The 22,012-nt window shown below is 35.4% G+C and overlaps 1 protein-coding gene across 3 annotated transcripts in view; it reads left to right on the forward strand.

Annotated features, from left to right (window-relative positions):
* Positions 1 to 21,186, forward strand: part of IQCM (IQ motif containing M) — a 496,764-nt gene extending 475,578 nt beyond the window's left edge. For 2 of the 3 annotated variants that reach the window (XM_011710533.2, XM_011710534.2), the window contains one exon: positions 20,784 to 21,186. In XM_011710533.2, coding sequence (XP_011708835.2) covers positions 20,784 to 20,899 — 116 coding nt within the window. In that variant the 3' untranslated portion in view covers positions 20,900 to 21,186. Of the gene's footprint in view, positions 1 to 10,005; positions 10,106 to 20,783 lie in introns of all 3 variants that reach the window. The other variant, XM_011710535.2, reaches the window with a different exon arrangement.
* The last annotated feature ends 826 nt before the right edge of the window (positions 21,187 to 22,012 follow it).

Below are 22,012 nucleotides of genomic sequence, written 5' to 3' on the forward strand. Positions count from 1 at the left end.
CACAAAATATGTTTGGTTATTTTTTATTGCAGAAAAATGCATTTCTTATCTCTCTTACCACATAAATATTAATCTGATTTCATGTTAGAGTCATAGAATAATCTCCTAAACTAAAGGACCAGTGAGTGCCGTTTGTGAATAACATCAACAGTTTCGGATGATCCCAATCATCTGTCACTGCACATTGTCATCTCAGCTGGGCAACCCTGGCAATATTGCAGCAGGCTATTGTTTATTGAGAAAGCTAATATTAGGAGGAGATGTGATAAGAATGCCTTTAAAAAAACTAATTGAATGCTATCTGGTTTTTGGCAATAGCATCTTGTATCTCTCTGTAGTTTATCGCTTTAGAGTCCTTTATTCAGTCTTTTTATAAAATCCCATTATTTAAAAATTGAGGGCAGAGTGATGGCATGTAAGGAGTTTTATATATTAGTCTGATACTCAATGATAACCCTTTCTTCTCTACTTCTCAACAAACCCTACTTTATTGAAAAGCATGGGAAAAACTACAGAAAATATTGAGATCTGAGTCACAAAATCCCAGGGTTCACTTAAAACATTTTCCAAAATTTTATAGCAATTTTGATAGTAAAAAGCAAAATCAAAATGTATGAAAACATTATTAAGTGTGGGGTGGGAATATTTCTGTAAAATCATGCCCTTTCTAATGTTTTTCACCTGATTCTTCTTTTGAGGTGGTTATAGAATTCCCAAACAGAGCAAATAGATGGAGAGATGCATGATAAAGAAAACACAGCAAAATATTAATTGTACAATTTAGGTGGTTTTCTCTGTATAATTCTTCCATGATTTTAATATATTTGTAAAATTTTGTAATAAATCATTGGAAACAAAATACCTAAATATTCCATTTCTGTTATTCAAAAAAGGAGTTTAGGTGCTTTTACCTGATACTTGGCTTTTGCTATAAAATATAATTTTCTATAATTGTCTATATTGTCTATATAATTGTCTATATTCTGTTATTCTGGCCTTATCAGTGAAAATTGAACAGACGTTTTTTCGTTTCATTAAATAATTATTTGTAAGTTTAAATCAAAATAACCTTGAAGCATCCAATTCTGTTTTCTGAGAAAATGTCATACTTCCAATCTGAATTTGAAGAAACATAAACTGAGAGGAAGAATCAATGAATTAAATGGAAATATTTAGGAAAAACAGAAGCAAGAAAATAGCAATGATAATTGTAGTTCATATTTTTGTAAAAGATCTGAAAAGAAACCAAATGACAAAAAGTGCTTGTTCTTTCCACAGAAATGCATTAACCTGATTAATTTTTCAAACTAATGTTTAAAACATTTTGAGAGTAGAAATTGTTTACTACACATATGCATATATTTTTACAAAACTCTTCCTGATTGCCATCCAGAAACAGAAAGTAGAAACTAACCCAGCTTCTGGTGATATGGACTTTCCTTTGTGTTATTCTTCTTTGATTTGACCATGGTGTCTGGGACTAAGACATAGTTCTTGATCTCTTTGCTTCCTCCCTTCCTTCTACAGAGAAAGACGACAAGAACAGAAATATCACATGGCCTGTAGGCGCCCATCTATGTAGTAGCACAAATACCAGCTGAATGTAGTTTTGGTCAGGTACAAAGAAACAAATGCCTGTTGGTTTTCCCAAATGTTGTTTACCCTTCTGATATTCTTCCCAACAGCCATCACATATAAATATGTATGGTATTTATTTTAGTGTGCCGCTGAGTACAAATTAAGCAAGGTGCTTCGATACCAATATGTATTCTTGAAAGTTACTTAACTGAATGTATTTGAGACTACCTTAATGGCTACTTCTCTGTTAAATTTTGCTAATAAGGAATATCTCTCTCTCACGCACACACACACAATGAAAGAAAACGTGGCAGAGGCAAGGAACTTGGCATAATCTTGTCCTCTGGTTTTTATACGCATGTCTTGAAGACAATTATATTTTATAGCAAAAGCTAAGTATCAGGTAAAAAAACCTAAGCTTATTTTTTGAAACATAACATTCAGGGCAAGAGTCAAGCAGCAACAGCAGCAAAGCATGTAACCACAGTGGTAAAAGGTGAGTGGAAGGTCAAGGTTGGCGGGAGTTGGGAGCTAGGTCTCAGGACATGTTTCCCAGTATAAATACATTAGAAAACAGGAAAACAAACAAACAAAACTTCCTTTCATTAATAACATTATTATTTTAAGTGTCTTACAACAAATAAAAATTTGAACATTCTATGTCTAGAATTTTCTTTTTCTTTCAAAATAACTTTCCTAAACTGGAATGTTATCATTTTGGGGTTTGTTAGGCTTGGCTGTCAAAATGGTTTTCAAAGATGTTTTTGGAGTAGTGAACGGATGAAGTTACTGAGAAAGGGGGATGGGATGAAGAAGATTGACTGAAATTAATGGAGAGACAAAACTGTAAAATAGGTCAGCAACACAGTCTCTGAAAGGCATTAGCTACAAGAACTTCTATCAGGCAGCCCTAATGCAATTTGAACAATGAATACTGTATCAGTCAAAACCCAGGGCAGGAAACACACACTAGAAATGTGATAGATAAATAAGTAGACGGGATACAATAATTAAGTACTTAAATTTGTTGGGGGGCTAAAGGGGTGATTTCTAGTTTGGGCTTCCAGAAATGACTCAGAACACTAAAGAGATGACCTATCAAGGGTGCTACCACCTTCGTGTCTTACATTGGATTGGAGTTATGAATTCAAGAACATACCCCAGGTGGGGATCCACAAAATCAGGAGGGGAAATCAAGAAGATGCCATTGCTGCTGCCACTGCTGCTGCTACTGCAAATGCTTCTGTTCTAGATAACAGCCTTTCTAACACTACAGCAGAAAAAACTCACTTTTCTTTAACCTTGCCTGCAAGAAGAACTAAAAGAAAAGGCAAGGGCAGAAAAAAGGTTTCCACCTTACTTCTGTCTTCTGAATCTTAAGTGAATGTAGCTAACTGGTGGAAAATAATTAACATCCAAAGTTTGAGTTCCATGGTCCTCTGAGAAATAGGTTTTAAAATTTCTACATGCTCTAGATCTAAAAGGTGGCCAGAAGTGAGGAGTCAACCCGCAATATCCATGACAGAATCAATATCCATGAATAGAAAATATTTATAAATCCTTGTATAACCATTTATATTTTAATTCATGTGCCTAAGATTATAATGTCAACAATGAAAAAAATGTATAAAATACACGTATGTTGACTAGCTAGATTCAAATCCTGAAGAGCCATCCATTAAATATGATGTATTGCACAACTTATTTAACCTCTGTGAACCTTTGTTTTCTCATTCTTAAAATGAGAATTACAATAGTAACATCTCATAGGGTTAGTGTCAAGGTTAAATGAGAAAATACAGGTAAAGTGCTTATGCGGTGTCTGATTCATTGCTGTTATTGTTGCTGCTGGATTCAGATACCCCACTTACACTACTTAGGTTTGAAGTCCAGTCATGGAGTTTACTAGTGATGTGACTGTGAGAAGTTTACTTGAAATTTCTATGCTTCACTTTCCTCATGTGTAAAATTTGAGATTACAATTGTAGGTGTCATGTAAGGATAGTGATTGAAAAAAGTAAAATAACATATAAAGTGATTTCACTAGTGCCTGACACAAAATAAGGTCCAGAGTATTGTTTAAAACTTTCTACATTTAGTTACTCCATTTGCTTTCACAATATCAGTCTAATCAACATTTTCTTTCAGAAGATTTAACACAAGGTCTTTATTTTTGCAGTTTTTCTGAGAAGCCTCACTTACCTATTCTGTTTATTATGTCTTATAGACACAGATTGCATGATAAATCATCTCAGACATGCAACTGTCTGGATTGGTACATAATATTCATGTGCTATGCAGATATGGTATAATGGATATTATAGGTAAAATCTTTACTACCAGTATAGTAGATGCCAAATGATAAAAATTCTAGGATGTAACACCACTAATTTTGTCCCTCAAAACCAAAGAACTATGACAATAGAATGAAGTGAGAAAAAGAGGTGCAACTGAGAATATGATTACAAACTGATTTTCTTAAGGTTAGTTTGTTAATAAGAAAAAAATTAAAGCCAAAACTGTAAAATTTGAGAAACAGTCTTCACGTTGAAAGACTGCTCAGTTTAATGAAAATTAAACAAATGTTATGGTCAGAAAACCCAATCAGTATGTACACTTTCATCCTGCCAATTACTGTTTATGTGACCTTAACTTGTTCTTAAACCTTCTGAAAGGCTATCATGAAGCCCCATATTTGAATAGAGAAAGCTCATTCAAATATGGGGCTACCCTACAGGTTGCTTAGGAAGGTTACATTTAAGTTTACACATATCTACATGCCCATGGGTTTAGCAGGCACATCCCCCAGAGTTTCTTTTATTGTAAAATTCATGGAACACCTTATATTAAACACTTATGTTTGTTCATAAAACTTATCAGTAATACATTCTATGAGTTCATAAACAATAGTAAACTTTAGTTTACAAAACAAAATGTAAATTTAATGTAAAGATAAATTGAAGAAATACAACTAAGTTTACAAATAATTGAAATATATTTCTCTGAAAATGTAGGTAATAGTCAAGCTTGGCTTGATTGTCAACTGCAGTTACTATGGGTTAAAGCCCAAGCTTTGGCATTTAGTAGCTCCTTGATCTTGAGCACGTTACTTAAATTGTTAGCTTTAGTTTCCTCCTTAGTTGTGAATAGGGATAATTAAAGTACTTATCAGAAAGTTGTTGAAAGAATCAAATATCAGATGTTGTTTTTAACTATTGGTTCAGATTAATTAAAATTTTTTAAAAACTTGAGAAATTCATGAGAAGTATCAAATGGAGACAAAGGATTTGGTCATGGTTAGATCATACCACTAGATCTTTAGGGATGGCCATCCTTAGAAGCAGAGAAATGCTACATGTGAATCTAGAAAAAGTAGAATTGGGATTTTTCATTAATTAAGCAATGTTTTATCACTTCAGTTCCTGTGCAGTTTTGAGAAGGAGAAAAATGCTGCATTTTCAGCCTCAAAATTAACTTTCATGATCTGTCAGCAGTGGCAGAATGAATCTTGGAGAATCGGGGACAGCTAGGTCATATTTCTGTGGAGCTTTATGTGATAAAGAGGTATTGACTAATCTTGGTTTTCATCACAAAATCAGAGGTCCATATGAGTTCTTGCTAGTGATACCAACACAATCTAAGAGAACAAAAGAGGTAATTCCATCAGTCTTCTGGCATGATGGAGCTTGGAAAAATAGATACTCTTGGAGACAGAAACATGGCAGTTGTGCCTCAGCCCTTTGGAGGTGGACAGTTAATAAATGAAGTCCTTATTGGTGAAAATAAGTGGGTTTTCCTATCCTAATCAGAGGACCCTCAGAGCCAGCCTCAGTATTACATTGGAGATTAATCTTTATTATTTGTTTCCAGTGTGGCAGTGGGTCACAGGCAGAGTCGATGTTAATGTTAGGTGTTTCTCAGGTCTGGGGCAAGTGCCTTGACTCCAGAGTACTTTGGTAGTAGAAAGTTGCCCCACATTTGTTTACATGTTACAAAGGGTGACATCTAGTGGTAATTTACAACTTTGAGCCTATTTACCCTATAAACACGTCCTGTTCCAGCCCTTCCATAGATGTAGACCCTGTTTGGTAAGGGATTATATACTCATCTTAACAACTATGCTTACTCAGAAGTTGTCATTGCCTAACTTTAAGTCTAAAAGAAGGAAATTCGAGAAATTCCCCTGACTGAGTCTTACAATATTTCCAGAGTCATGTTCACATAAGAAGGGAAGGGTGAGAAGACAGGAAAATTGGGCTGTGTATTGGTTATATCTGAGATACACCAGATAGATCTATCTATCTGATTTATCTATGAAGAATTAACAAAATAAAAATACACATTTGCTAGAATTTAATGTGGGCTGTGTGTGGAGGTGGAGGAATAGGGTTGGGTGTTGGAAACCTGTCAGAGTGAAAGAAGAATTATATATTTCAGTGGTCTAAACATCTGAATGTAGATGCATCAGTGGTAGATACACAAACGTATCAACAGGGAAAGATGAGAAGAAACAACTTGGTGGTGAGTTTACTGGAATAGAGGGTTGTTTGCTTGTCTGGAAGTACATTCACAGAGCAAGCACACTTTACAAAACCCAATAAACCCCATATAAGGGTGTGTGCGTACGTGTGTGTGTGTGTGTGTGTAGTATGTGTATTGTGTGTGTGTATATATATATATACATATATATGCAAATTATGATAAGCTATTATTGGCCCTCTGGGTGGAGGAGGACAAAAAAAGAGGAAAAGGGGAATAATAACAGCTCAAGTTTGTTGTGAAATTACTGTATATTCAAATTAAGTGCTTTATGTATATTTTCTCTTTCAATTCCTATACTAATCCTTGAAGGTAGGTTCTGTTATTTTCATTTTACAGATAAAGAAATGCAAGTTCCTCTTTCTTAAAATCACAGAGGTGTTAAGTAGAAGTGCCAATATTTGGACTGCGGTCTTAACTAATTCCAAAGTTCATGCTCATAAACTCTATGCTAAAAATATTACAATAGGTGGGGTGTGGTGGCTCAAGCCTATGATCCCAACACTTTGGGAGGCTGAGACAGGAGGATTGCCTCAGGACAGGAGGTTGAGACCAGCCTGAGCAACATAGGGAACCCCTGTCTCTACAAAAATAAAATAATTGCCAGATAGATGTGGTGGCCCCAGCCTGTAGTCCCAGCTACCTGGGAGGCTAAGGTGGGAAGATCTCTGAAACCCAGGAGACTGAGGCTGCAGTGAGCCATGATTGCACCACTGCACTCCAGCCTGAGTGACTGAGTGAGACCCTGTCTCCTAAATTAATAAATAAGAACAAATAAATATTTTAAAAATTATTGCAAGATTTTTATTACTTTCTGGTGAGATATTGCTTTGCAAAGTTTGTCTATTAAACATTGCTATCTAAATCCCATTAAGATAATTTGGATTTCAATTAGAACCCAAAAGATTATAAGCACAGATGGTTTGAACCTTCTTTGCTTTTTCTCATTGTGCACATATATCAGAACACTTGTTTAATTTTCTTATGATTATTTCTTCTCAGGCAATTTGGCAATTCAAATCTTCACTGCTGTTTTCCTAACATAGTTAAAATAATTAAGCTCTTGCTTGAGAATTTTCTGGTAGATCATCATAGTAATGCTTTACCACTTTTATGATAAGGTATAAAACAAATGAAGGTTAAGGAATATATTAAGTTATGTAGAACATTTGGGATAAAATGCATTTGTACATTTTTATTTTAGGTTTTAAAAATGTCTTTTTTTAGGTGGGCCTCTTCCTTATGTTAATCTCATATATTTGTTTGGAATATTAGGATCTAGGTCAGCTCAGAGAAATGTATTTGTGCTGGCCAGGTGTGGTGGCTCATGCCTGTAATCCCAGCACTTTGGGAGGCCAAGGCAGGAGGATCACCTGAAGTCAGGAGTTCAAGACTGGCCTAGTCAACATGGTGAAACCCCATCTCTACAAAAATACAAAGATTAGACAGGCATGATGACAGGTGCCTGTAATCCCAGCTACTCGGGAGGCTGAAGTGGGAGAATTTCTTGAACTCATGAGGTAGAGGTCACTGAGCTGAGATCATGCCATTGCACTCCAGCCTGGGTGACACAGCGAGACTACATCTCAAAAAAAAAAAAACAAAGTGTTTGTGCCTTTCACATTGACTCTAATGTCTTTAACTTTTATTACCCTGTATTTTCCAATCATTCCCCTTAAAGCCTCAAAAAAAGAAATATGATGAAGAATTTCAAATTGAAAGGCCTAAAATTGATCTTGTATTTTCATCTCTTATGTCCTTGCTTCTTGGAAGCCTCACCTCTTAGCTACTGGCAGAGAATGAGATCCAGGTAATAGAAACAGCCCCAGCTACTTTTTATATAAACCTGGCTGCAGAGCTATTAACTGAAAGTGGATTTGTTATTATTGAACCTGAAGGATCCAAAGGTTTCTAACAAGGTGGAAATGGTTGGGTATTCTTTGCCTTAGCAGTCATGAGTACTGAGTATGTGGAGAAAAGTTAAGTTGTCCAGCCATCTATTGAAGGATATACTAAGACCAAATATATTCTATTTCAGAATGATACCATATTAATAATTCTATTCTCATGGTTTATAACATCAATACTTTTAAGAAGGAAGATTATATGATATTATCACTAAATACTAAAAGAAGTAATTGATAAAATTCAACAAGTCCAAAACAATTATTTAATTAATAAAAACTTTGGAAGCCAATCTAAAGAGCTACATATTCAATTTAGGAACAGGAAAGATATCCTTAATAAAGAATATAAAAGAGAAGATAAATGACTTTGTTTGTATATAAAATTCAAAACTGTTATGTAAAAAATAATATAAACAGATCTATAAAAATAATTTGAAGGGGAATTGCACTTTAGAAGGCAGAGGTTTGATACAATGAGCTATTTAAAATAGAGAACAAGGGGACAATCTAATAGCAAAATAGGCAAAAGATATTGAGGAACCATTTGCAAAACAAAATTGCAACAGCTATCAAATATATGCAAAGATTCTCAAAATTACTAATAGGTGAAAAAACACAGTGAGATTCACAGCTTTCAGATTGGCCAAAATTAAAACAAAGCAAAATAAAGCAATAATTTCTCTTGCTGGCTGGGACATAAGCAAAGAAGCACTGTTCCACATTGCTGGTAAAAATATGACTTTCCTAGAGTTTTAGATAGCAACTTAGCAATATCTATTCAAATTAATATGATATGTAATTTTGACTCTGCACTTCATGTTGGAAATCTTATCACATGGAAATAAGAGCATACTGAATAAATAAGCATGCTTATTTTAGCATTATTTTTAGTTGGTAAAACTGGGCAACAAAGAAAATGTTAATCAGTAGAGGAGTATTATGGTCCATTCATATAATAGAATACTATGTACTACTTAATGAATTAGAGATACACTAGTTGGTTTGGATAGATTTCAAGAAATTCCTCTTGAGTGAATAAGTCAAAATGTGAATAGTACGATATAATTTCTGTAAAACAAAAATAAGCATTAACAAATATTTACTAAACACTCACTTATCTATAAGATACTCTCCTAGAGTTTAGTGTGGTGATATAGGGAAGTGAATTACCTCTGTTTTGAAGTGAATTACTGATGTTTTGTTTGTATTCAGGGCATACATATAATAAGGCACACAACAATACAATGTAGCATGGAACTCCTTAAAAAATGAGTGATATAAATAGCGCTATGGTTTCCAATGAGTTGTTGTAAACATTTCTGAAATCATATGTGGATCAAGACTTATCTATAGCTCAATGAAACGTGTTACTAATAGGAGTCTTAGTTTCTCATAATAATAATGATAGCATCAAGTATTGGTAAACAGAAAAATTGAGATAATATAAGTACAGCACTCAGCACAGTGCCTTGCACAGAATTAAATACATTAAATGGCAGTTATTATTCTCAGTGTTATTAGTTTTTTTCGTTGTTAGTCATTATTAGTTTTTCAAATCCTGTTTTGCAATTGATGAAATATGAAATTATTTCAAATATTTTTAAACTTCTTGTATTTTTCCCCAGCATTTTATTGTGAAAATTTTTATACATACAGGAAATTTGAAAGAACTTCTTGAGGAACACATCCATTCTGCCATTCACCCATCAAATCATATCTTTTTTTTAATGCATTTTACAGTAAGTTGTAGATATCAGTACATCCCCTAAATCTTCTTGTAGCTTCTTCTGTTTGTTTATTTGGCTTGGTTTATTTAGTTGTTTGTGCTGTTATGTATTTTCTAAGTGTATGGACTTTCCACTCTCTTTTTGGGGACAATGAAAAATATAATGTTAAAAATGGTAAACATTGACATAGAGTAAAAAGATTAGAGAGTTTAGAAGACAAAGTTGTTGCTAATGCCTGGGAATTCATCAAACAGACATGAACTTGAACCTCCTATTGAAGGATGGCCAAGAAACAGGCAATGGAGCAAGCAGGATGAAAGCATTCAATGAAAAGAGATATGGGAAGTTTTGAAGGTAGGATCATGGAGGAGTAGACCGATTTAACTGGGAAAGAGGATTGATATAGGGCTCTTTCTTTCTAACAGTCATAGTAGTATATTTTGCCATTATGTTTCTAAAATTTGTTGAAAACTATACCCTAGGTTTTCACAAGCCAGTCTAAAAAGTCTAGCATCTAGCCACTATACTGTTAGTACTCTTTTATTAGAGCTATGATATTTTCTTTTGTATTTCTGTTATTTTGCTTTAATGTTTGGGCTACTGGTGATAGCTCTCCTATATAGTAAAAAAGTTGGTACCACCTTTTAAATGGACTTTTCAATTCAGAATAATTTTAGATTTATAGAGGACTTACAAAGATAATACAAAATTCCCTCCCCTACTTCTCCTTTTAACATCTAGGAGATAACTGTGGTATAATTGTGAAAACTAAGGAACTAACATTTGTACCTTATGATTAACCAAACTCTGAACTTTATTTGGATTTCACTGGTTTTCCCACTAATGTCCTTTTTCCATTCCAGCATCCAATTCTAAATTCCACAGTGTGTTTACTTGTCATGTCTTACTAGGCTCATCTTGGCTTTGACAGTTTCTCAGTATTTCCTTGTATTCATGACCTTGACAGTTTTGAGGATTACTGATTGGGTATTTTGTAGAATGTCCCTCAATTTGGATTTGTCTGATTTCTTTTAAGCTTAGATTGGGGTCACAAATTTTTGGAAAGAATATCACAGAGGTGAAATGTTCTCATCGTATCAGTGGGAACATGATGTCAATATGACTTATCACTGGTGATATTAATCTTGATTACCTGGCCAAAGTAGTGTTTGTCAGATTTCTTCATTATAAAGCTACCCCTTCCCTTTACACGATCTGTTTTATGAAAGCATGTAACTAAGTCTAGCTCACACTCAAAGGGTGGGGGTAGGGGACAGGAATTAAAGTTTTCTTCTGGATGTGGGGGTATCTACAAAACTTATTAAGAATTCTTTTGTACTAAAAATTTTCTTCACCATTTATTTATTAATTATACTAGTACATATTCATGCATATTTCTTTAATACTTTGAATTCTAATCTAATACTGTATTATTTTGTTATTGTTGTTGCTCAAATTTTTCCAGATTTAGAGATTGGAAGCTTTTTCAGGTTGGCTCCTGTGCCTCTTTGACATGTACCCATCTCTTTGTCTTTTGTGCATTTCCTTACTTGCTGGCACTACACAATTCTGCAGGCACGTCTTGTATTGCTGCTATCCCAGCCCTGGAATCATCTATTTATCCAAGGAATCATGTTTCTTTTACTTGGAAAATAGTATTTAGAAACTGGATGTGCTCATTGCTACTGATGTGTCACTATTTCCAGGCCTTCTCAGAGAGTAGAACTAGGAAATATATTTATGAATATGAACCCATATTTGTAAACATATCTCTATCTATCTAATATATATATTCCATCTGTATCCATGTGCATTTTGTCTTTAGCCTCCAGTTTCCAATCAAAACACTGATTTCCAGAATTACTTAGGTTAACTCCTTTCTACCCTTTGCCCTTCATCGAGTTGAAATCACTTTTGATGAGCCTTATATTTCCAGATTGCACAGTGTATAGAGTTTCAAACTCAAGTATATCGTGTAGAAAATATTTTCCTGTAGGTAATCAGACTGACTTCTTTTATTTCAGTATTCTATAAGCTACATTTTGACTTTTTATGATGTTCTTATTATTTATATATGCCATCTAATTTCACTCTCTATTATTACTTACTCTGTGACTGGTTACCCATTTATAATAGGCCTGCTCTCTCATTTCCTTTCATCTGGTGCAGATATCCTCAATGCAGTCTTGTCTCCTTGCTGGCCTCCTCTGTAGCATAAATCATGCAACCTGGACCTTAGGAGCCATTAATTGGCATTCATTCTTAATATCTGCTATAATTCCAGTAACTGAATGAATATACTCTGTCCTCTTCTTATCCTGACCTTAGATCTTTTCCAGTCAGTCAGCCTTGTCAGAATTCCCATACCCCTTAGGAAACTCATCAGTATCAGTAGCTCTCCTTATACCACCTTGAGCTGTGATTTGTTCTGTAAGCCTAGATGGTTCTCATCATCTAGACAGTGCCCAGAGCTATTGCTATAGCCCCCTTCAACAAAACTGCACTCCTGGTTTTCCCCAAAACAATATGTGACTTTTATCATTGAGATTTCTCTTTTTCTATTCCTCCGGGGTGAGGTACAATGGAGGAGGGTGCCTGGTCATTTTACAAAGCTCAGAATCTCATAAATCTCTTCTATTTTGTTTCTTCTCCAGTCTTCCAGTTCAGTGTTTATCTCCTTAAAGTTGGAAAGGGTTCTTATGCCATTACATAATCTTCTTTACCATATGTCTCTCTGTGTTAAATTCTTTAGGTTCTGTCTGGTATTTTGGATCCTAAGAATGCTATTCATTCTGAACAAAGTCATACTATTCCAGCAGAAGCATAACTTTTGAAAGTGTTGTTTATGCTTTATGTTTTAAAACCTTCTTGAAATGCACTTGTCCTTGTTGTTCTTGGGTTTTTCTGCTTGAGGGCAGTCAATATATGGAAAGCCACAAATTTATTCACTTCAATTTAAGTAACTATGTTTATTAAATACCTGTATGTCTTCCATGTTTGCAGATTATTAAAAAAGGACCTGATTATTTAAAAACTCAGAAATACAATATGTATTAGCAACTTATAATTTTTTCCATGTTTCAAAATTGGTAAACATAATAAATGAGGTGATTTGTTTCCAGTCACCCTTTAGGAAACCATTATTACTGCCTGGAGGATAGACTCAGGACCTAGGAGTAGTGAGGGTTGGAAAGCAAATGTTTAGTATTTCAAAACAATCTTCAAACTACGTAACTCTCTCTCTCTCTATATATATATACACACACACATACACATAGATACATATATAGTCAAAAAAATGGTCACAATCTCTGCTGTCTATGAAAACAATCCCAATAACTGCAGTAAATCCTACAAATTCTCCTTGGATATCTTGCATGCACTTATAAATACGTTCTTCTTGGCTGCAACATGGAATTCCATATTCCCAGACCCACCCTACTTCAGTCTGCCCCCATTGAAGTGATGTCTGATGCTGTCACTCTGGAGCTCAGGAAGCCTAATGAAGGTGTCTTGCTGCTGCTGTTGCCACTAACACCTGTCCAGGCCATGCTGTGGTGATTCCACATGGGCTCAAGTCAACCTGCAGAAGGCAGAAGGCCCTCTCCTGAGCTTTCTACCATAGTTACCCTGATCCCAGAGCACTGATGCTCTGTGCTCTCAGCAACCCAGGACATTGTTTAAGAGGATAGCTTTTCAGTTACTTCCATTTTCTCACTGGGGACTTCCTCTCACAAAACGTAGGCCAAAGTCTTCCTACTGAGGATGTGAAAAGCTGAGGAAGAAGAGAGTGGAAAGTCAAAGCAAAATAGCAAGAGGCATTCCAGAGTACATAAAATCATCCAACTCTACTAACTGCCATTGTCTTATTGGAACAAGACTGAAATACTCAGCTCGTTCTCCTCTTACTAAAAGTTTTTCCCCAAGAAGGTTTGTTGGTCAGAGGTCCCTAGAAGATTTGTTCTGCCAGTGTTCTGGACGTATCCCTCTGAGAAACTCTGAAGTACACAAAACTAACGTTCAAGCTTGGACCTCTGCTATGTAAATATAACAACATTAGTTGTATTAGTCTGTTTTTACACTGCTGATAAACACATACCCGAGACTGGGAAGAAAAAGAGATTTAATTGGACTTACAGTTCCACATGGCTGAGGAGGCCTCAGAATCATGGTGGAAGGTGAAAGTCACTTCTTACATGGTAGTGGCAAGAGAAAATGAGGAAGAAGCAAAAGCAGAAGCCCCTGATATAGCCATCAGATCTCATGAGACTTATTTACTATCATGAGAATAGCATAGGAAAGACTGGTCCCCGTGATTCAATTACCTCCCCATGGGTCCCTCCCACAACACATGGGAATTCTGGGAGATAAAATTCAAGCTGATATTTGGGTGAGGACAGAGCCAGACTGGATCATTCCACCCTGGCCCCTCCAAATCTCAAGTCCTCATATTTCAAAAATCAATCATGCCCTCCCAACAGTCCTCTGAAGTCTTAACTAATTTCAGCATTAACCCAAAAGTCTGCGTTTCAAAGTTTCATAAGGCAAGTCCCTTCTGCTTATGACCCTGTAAAATCAAAAGCAAGCTAGTTACTCCCTAGATACAATGGGAGTAAATACAACCATTTCAAATGGGAGAAATTGGCCAAAACAAAGGGGTAACAGGGCCCATGCAAGTCCAAAATCCAGTGGGGCAAATTTTAAAGCTCCAAAATGATCTCCTTTGACTCTAGGTCTCACCTCCATGTCATTCTGATGCAAGAGGTGGGTTCCCATGGTCTTGGGCAACTCCACCTCTGTGGTTTTACAGGGTACAGCCTCCCTCCAGGCTGCTTTCACAGGATGGTATTGAGTGTCTACAGCTTTTCCAGGCACAGGGTGCAAACTGTTGATGGATCTAGCATTCTGGGATTTGGAGTAAGGTGACCCTCTTCTCACAGCTCTGCTAGACAGTGCCCCAGTAGGGACTCTGTGTGGGGGCTCTAACCCTGCATTTCCCTTCCACACTGCCCTAGCAGAGGTTCTCTGTGAGACCTCCACCCCTGCAGCAAACTTTTGCCTGGACTTCCAGACATTTCCATACATCTTCTGAAATCTAGGCAGAGGTACCCACACCTCAATTCTTGATTTCTGTGCACCCACAGGCTCAACACCACAAGGAAGTTGCCAAGGCTTGGGGCTTGCACCCTCTGAAGCTGCAGCCTGAACTGTATGTTGGCCCCTTTCAGCCATGACTGGAGCAGCTGGGACATTAAGTTCCTAGGCTACATAAAGCACAGAGACTCTGGATCCCGCCCACAAAACCACTTTTTCCTCTGGGGCCTCCAGGCCTGTGATGTGAGGGGCTGCCATGAAGGTCTTTGACATGGCCTGGAGATATTTTCCCAATGGTCTTGGGGATTAACATTAGACTCCTTGCTACTCATGCAAATTTCTGCAGCCAGCTTGAATTTGTCCCCCAGAAAATGGGGTTTTCTTTTCTATCGCATACTCAGGCTCCAAAATTTCCAAACTTCTATGCTGTGCTTCCCTTATAAAACTGAATACTTTTAACAGTACCCAAGTCACTTCTTGAATGCTTAGCCGCTTAGAAATTTCTTCCACCAGATACCCTAAATCATCTTTCTCAAATTCAAAGTTCTGCAAATCTCTAGGGCAGGGGCAAAATGCCACCAGTCTCTTTGCTAAAACATAACAAGAGTCACCTTTACTCCAGTTCCCAACAACTTCCTCATCTCCATCTGAGACCACCTCAGCCTGAATCTTATTGTCTATATCACTATCAGCATTTTGGGCAAAGCCATTCAACGAGTTTCTAGGAAGTTCCAGACTTTTCCACATTTTCCTGTCTTCTTCTGAGCCCTCCAAACTGTTCCAACTTCTGCCTGTTACACAATTCCAAAGTTGCTCCCACATTTTCGGGTATCTTTTCAGCAATGCCCCACTCTGCTGGTACCAATTTATTGTCTTAGTCTGTTTTCACACTGCTGATAAAGACATACGCAAGACTGGGGAGAAAAAGAGGCTTAATTGGACTTATAGGCCTCAGGATCATGGCAGGAAGTGAACGGCACTTCTTACATGGTGGCAGAAAGAGAAAATGAGGAAGAAGCAAAAGCAGAAACCCATGACAGACCCATTATCTTATTCAATATCATGATACTTATTCAATATCATGAGAATAGCATGGGAAAGATTGGCCCCCATGATTCAGTTACCTCCACCTGGGTCCCTCCCACAGCACATGGGAATTCTGGGAGCTACAATTCAAGCTGAGATTTGGGTGGGGACATAGCCAAACCATATTATAAGTGCCTTGGTATACACAGAGAATTGACTCCAGGACCTCCTGAGCATACCAAAACCCACAGATGCTCATGTTTCTTATAAAAGATGATGTAGTATTTGCATATGACATACATGTGTCCTCTTGGATACTTTAAATGTTCCCTAGATTGCTTATAATACCTAATACAATGTAAATACCATATAGATATGTATTGTACTGCATTTTTAAATTTTTGCTTTTTATTGTTCTAGTGTTATTTTTATTGTACTTTTCCAAAAATATTAGATTCACAGTTAGTTGAATTGAGGTACAGAAGGCTGACTATGCTTATATACATTAATTGCCATCTAGAAGTATATTTTGCTTTATGTTGATTATGATAATCATCTGATGCACAGATCCTGATAACCGTGTTAGGTAGTGTGTTCACTTTATTTTTTTTAACTAGATGACTATGAGTAATATAATAATTGTAGTGTTTTCCTCTCTTGTTTATTTCTTGATTAGGAAATGGAGACACAGAAAGCTCTCAGCTAGTGCCCTTTATATCACCCCATAGCACTTAGCATGAATCTAAACAAACAGGACTCAGTAGATACTCAATGACCTAAATGCTTATTTTATTTTGCAAAATTATCTGTGTTTGTTTTCTTTCCAAGTTGCTCTACAAAGATTAATTTTAAATTGTTCACAGGAAGTAGTCAATAGTGTGAAACGATATATAACCTTGAGTAGGTCATGGAATTTTAATGAAAAATAATAACACGGACTTGCGAATATAAAAATTTGTAGATAATTTAAAAGAAAACATAGGACACAATCATACTTTGAACCTTTGAGGAAAAAAAATCCCATTTCTGAAAATCCAGCCTATAAATTGTGTATTCAGCATATTATCTATCTTATTTGAACATTTTCACAATTTCAAACCATTTCTTTAAATTGTTGAAATAGAAACAAAAATGTTGTTTCTGATTATTTCCTAATTATCTACAATAAAAATTACTTTCTATGATGCATTCCAATCTAGAAGCTTAAATCTCTAATATTGCTATTTTTACATAAATAATATTTTCCTTCGAAAATGTAGATAAGCAAAAAATATAAGGCTAAATTATAGCTAAGCTCATCATTAATATTTTGGTATTTAATATTTTACATGTGTTTCTATCTGTATAACTTTAAAATACCACTATTATAGGTACTGCTTTTGCATTGAAAACTACATTGTAACACACTGTGGGTCAATAAAATATGCTTTTATGACATATTTTAAGGACCTTTGTTGAAGTTACTTTCCTCTAGAGAGGTTTTTTATTTGTTCTTGGGGACCAACAAACATTAAAGTTATTTGGGATATTTTTGGATCACACAAGTGACATGAACTAGAACACCAAAACAAGGGCCAGCTTTGGGGTTATTTATGATCTCTCTACCCAGCTTATGGAAACAGGGAAATTTCCTTGATATCCCCTTCTTCAGGTTTTTTCATTTTTTCTTCCTTTTTACTTTTCCCTCTCTCCCTCCTTTCCTGCACCCTCCCTACCCCTCAAGCCATGTCTCTCTCTCTTTCTCATTTCCACTCACTCTGATGTCACAGCCCTCCACTGTGGTCTCATTATATACTGTCCACTGTGCTCTCATGATATACTCCGTCTTTTGGGTGGATCCTATGCTTTATTCTCTGTCCCCAACCTACGACCAAAAAAACTGGCTTGGCATTTCAAATATTTACTAAGCGTACTGATTTCACTTTGTTTTTGGCTTTTGCATTTTTTTCCCTCTTTGCCAGCTTAGCAATGAAGTTAAAATACATTTAATAGATTATCCAGGATTTGACTTGTTTTTATCAAAAGGATTGTTCTCTGAGTCTATTCTGCCATATGACAAAAATGAAGGTCAAGAACATTTACTTTGTAAATATTAAAGATTAAAGATGTATTATGTGTACTTATATTTTCATTCTTCCTAAAGGAAATTATCCTTTAAATGTTTATGAAACAATAATATTATAATTGTCAGTGAAATTTCTTTAAAACGCTTATTTTATGGTATCATAGGGTAGATAATAATCCAGCAACTATTTTTTAAATACTTATAAACTGTCAGACACATGTCTGTTTTTAAATTAATAAGCTTTTAGTATTATCATTATTTTACTTTTACAGAAATATTGGTTTACAGAAATATTGAATGGAAAGTAGAGTGTTCCCATGTACTCTCACACCTGCATCCCAGCCCTATTAATAGATTCTTCTATTATTAACACGTTGCATTAGTGTGGTACATTCATTACAATTGAAGAGTTGATATTCATGAAGTATTACTTGAAATATATCTTTTGACATATAGTTTTCGGTCCTTTCAGTAACTGAACAAGATAGATATTACCCCCAATTTCAAAAGTAGGAAAACTAAGATTGAGTAACAAACCTGGATTCACTCAGAAATGTTTAAGAACAAGAACTTGGGCCCTTATTTTCACATTTCTTTCTATTTTAATTCCTTTGAGTAATATTATATTTTAGGTATCTCTTGCTTGATGAAATATACACTTGATATTATCAAAGAAATTCATAATAGGAAAGCACTTAATCTGAAGATCTCATTTCAAGAACTAGCATGCTATCTCATGCTTTTCTAGTATAGCTGTGGTAAATTAGGATTAGGACACTAATTCATGGTTGCCTTTCCCTGTGATCTCACTAAGAATGAAAACTACTAATTGTTTTGCAAATACTCTTACTGTGGCCTAATTTTTCAGTTTAAAAATATAACTTTTATTGTGTATGTTTAAAGTAAACAACATGATGTAATGGGATACATATAAATAGTAAAATAGATACTATAGTGAAGCAACATAACCATCATCTCTCCCATTTATTTTGTTTTTGCTACAAGAGCAACTGAAATCTTTAGTGGGAATCCCAAATATGGTACAATTGTATTGCCTGTGGTCCTCAGGTTGTACATTAGATCTCCAGACCTGTTCATCTTAAACATCTGATACTTTGTGATCCCTGAGCTACTTTCCGTCATTTGCTCTCCATCCTCCACCTCTAGTAACCGAGTTTATTCTCTATGTTTGTGTATTTGACTCTTTTTTTCAGATTCCACATATAAGTGAAATCATGCAATATTTTTTCTTTCTGTATCTAGCTTATTTCAGTTAATGTCTTTCAAGTTCACTCATGTTGTGGCAAATGGCAGGATTTCCTTCTTCTTAAGGCTGAATAATATATTCCATTGTATATATATGCTATAGTTCTTTAATCTATTTTTGTCCACTGACATATCTTGGCTACTGTGAATAATGCTGCAGTGAATGTGGACGTATAGATAATCTTACAAGGTGGTGATTTCATTTCCTTTGGGTATATGCCCAGAAGAGGCATTGCTGGATCTTGTGGTAGTTCTATTTTTAATTACTTTAGGCAATTCCATACTGTTTTCTAGAATGGTTACACCAATCTAAATTCCCACCAATAGTGTACAAGTATTTCCTTTTATCCACACTCTTGCTAAAGTTTGTTATCTCTAGACTTTTTGGTAATAGCCATCCGAATGGGTCTGAGGTGATATCTCATTGTGGTTTTGATTTGCATTCCCTGATGATTAATGGTGTTGAGTACATTTTCATATACCTATTGTCCATTTTTATATCTGTTTTGAAAAATGCCTATTCAGGTCCTTTTTTAATGTGGCCCAATTTAATCTTGTGGTTATAAGGCCTTACTCATTGTGTAATAACAATATGGAGATACATTAACCCAGAAACAATGCCCTGTTTCTTATAACACCTCAAGTCATTAATTTCCTTTTAGCCATGTTGATTGTTCTTCTTATAATTTTAACTGGTTTTTGGCAGCTGGTTATGTTTTTGTTTAATACCAACTATAGGACCTAAACAGCAAATATATACTACCCTATCTGTAAATTATTTCTTTGTATAATGGTGGCCACAGTAAATCTATACCCTTTATTTATTAATTGCAAAGTCATTTTATACATAAAGATGGATCTATACAAGCAATCTATATGAATAGTGGCTTATGTTAATTTAAATATCATTATCAGAACTGATTACACTGTAATGTAAAAAAGTCAATACTGCTTGTCTTAAAAGCAAACGTGTTGCATCTAATTTATTTCAAATAAGGTTTTCCCTCAGGGCTGGTAGGAAATTGATTCCAGAATCTCCCTCGAATATGAGAATCTACAGATGCTTAAGTCCTTTATATCAAATGGGTTAGTATTTGCATATAATTTATACCCATCTTCCTATATACTCTAAATCATCTCTAGGTTACACATAATACCTAATACAATAGCTACACACCTCTTCACTCATGTGGATTCAACATAGTACTTGTGTAGCAAATTCAAGTTTTGCCTTTTAGAACTTTGTGAAATTTCTTTTTTTGAATAGTTTTTATCTGTAGTTCATTGAATCCATTGCTGGGGAACCCACAGATACAGAGGGCTATATTCTGTATATTAGTGAAACCCAGTTTCACCCATCCCTTCCATCAATGCTTTGGTCTAACAGTAACTTTGAGTCTCTTCGCATGATATATAAGGTAACACACTACACCTGAAGGAAAAGAGCCCAAGTCCAATCTTTTTCATGTTCTAACACAACCATAATTAGTTTCCTGTAACTTATAGAATTTCAAAAGCATGATATATTACTATCATATTAATTGAAAATGTATTAATGTAACTGTATGTTTTGTGTTGTAGTGAATGGACATCCAGTACTCAAACGAGCTAACATCCAGGTTGTTGGAAAGTTGGTGGCCAGTTCCATAAGAGAAAGGAAAATGAGACAACATTATCAGTCATGTAAAGTTGAATGATGTTTCCAACATATTATTACCTGTAATAGTTAAAACTCTCTACCCAAAGAGACAAGTTAATATTGGAGATGGATCAATTCTGTATCAGTAGGAAGAAAGGATAAAAATCTTTGAATATACAAAGAACTTTGACAAGTTTATCTATAATTTCTAGTATCTTTGGATGAACACAATTCATCTGATCTCCTTCATAAAAAAAATCTGTTTTATCATAATGAAGTGAACCTGCATAGTGTCAAGTACTCTCTTCATTAGACTATAATTTATGTTGTTCCATTACCAATAAATAACATAAAGAAACTTTAAAATTCTTATTTCTAAAACTCATGAATCTGGTATACAATACTGTTGGATTCATCTTTTTTGTTCTTTAAAAAGGTGTGATTTTCATTTTATTCTTTAAAAAGGTGTGATGTTTCATTGAAATCATATATGTCAAACAATGTCTTTGTTTTCCATAATGTCCTTTATCATGTAAAGTTTTTGGAAGTGGTTGTTTTAAACTGTGTTAATTTTTGGTGGAGTCATGGTATTATTTTTCCCTACTCATTGCTCACACTAAAGTAAAAAGGTGAGAAGCAATATACAGTATTCTTGAGTTGATATGCCTTAGTGCTGAAAGTTTTTTTTGTTTTGTCTTGTTTTTTTGAGATGCAGTCTGGCTCTGTCACCCAGGCTGCAGTGCAGTGGTGCAGTCTCGGCTCACTGCAGCCTCTGCCTCCAGGGTTCAAGCCATTCTCCTGCCTCAGTCTCCCGAGTAGCCAAGACTAAAGACGCATGCCACCACACCCAACTAACTTTTGTATTTTTAGTAGAGACAGGGTCTCACCATGTTGGCCAGGCTGGTTTCAAACTCCTGACCTCAAATGATCCACCCTCCTCAGCCTCCCAAAGTGCTGGGATTACAGGCATGAGTCACCGCACGCAGCCCCAGTGCCGAAAGAATTTGAAGCAAAGTTTTCTTAAGAATCTTTAATTTAATTTTATCCATCCATCTACACATCCCTCTATTTTGAATGGAATTAGAGAAACAAGTGAAGAACAATAATTGAAGGAAGACAGTCTATGCATAGCATAGAGGCTAGATATGAAAAGAGCTGGGAACTACATGAC

The sequence above is a fragment of the Macaca nemestrina genome, chromosome 3, assembly GCF_043159975.1.
Source record: "Macaca nemestrina isolate mMacNem1 chromosome 3, mMacNem.hap1, whole genome shotgun sequence".
Classification (NCBI taxonomy): domain Eukaryota; kingdom Metazoa; phylum Chordata; class Mammalia; order Primates; family Cercopithecidae; genus Macaca; species Macaca nemestrina.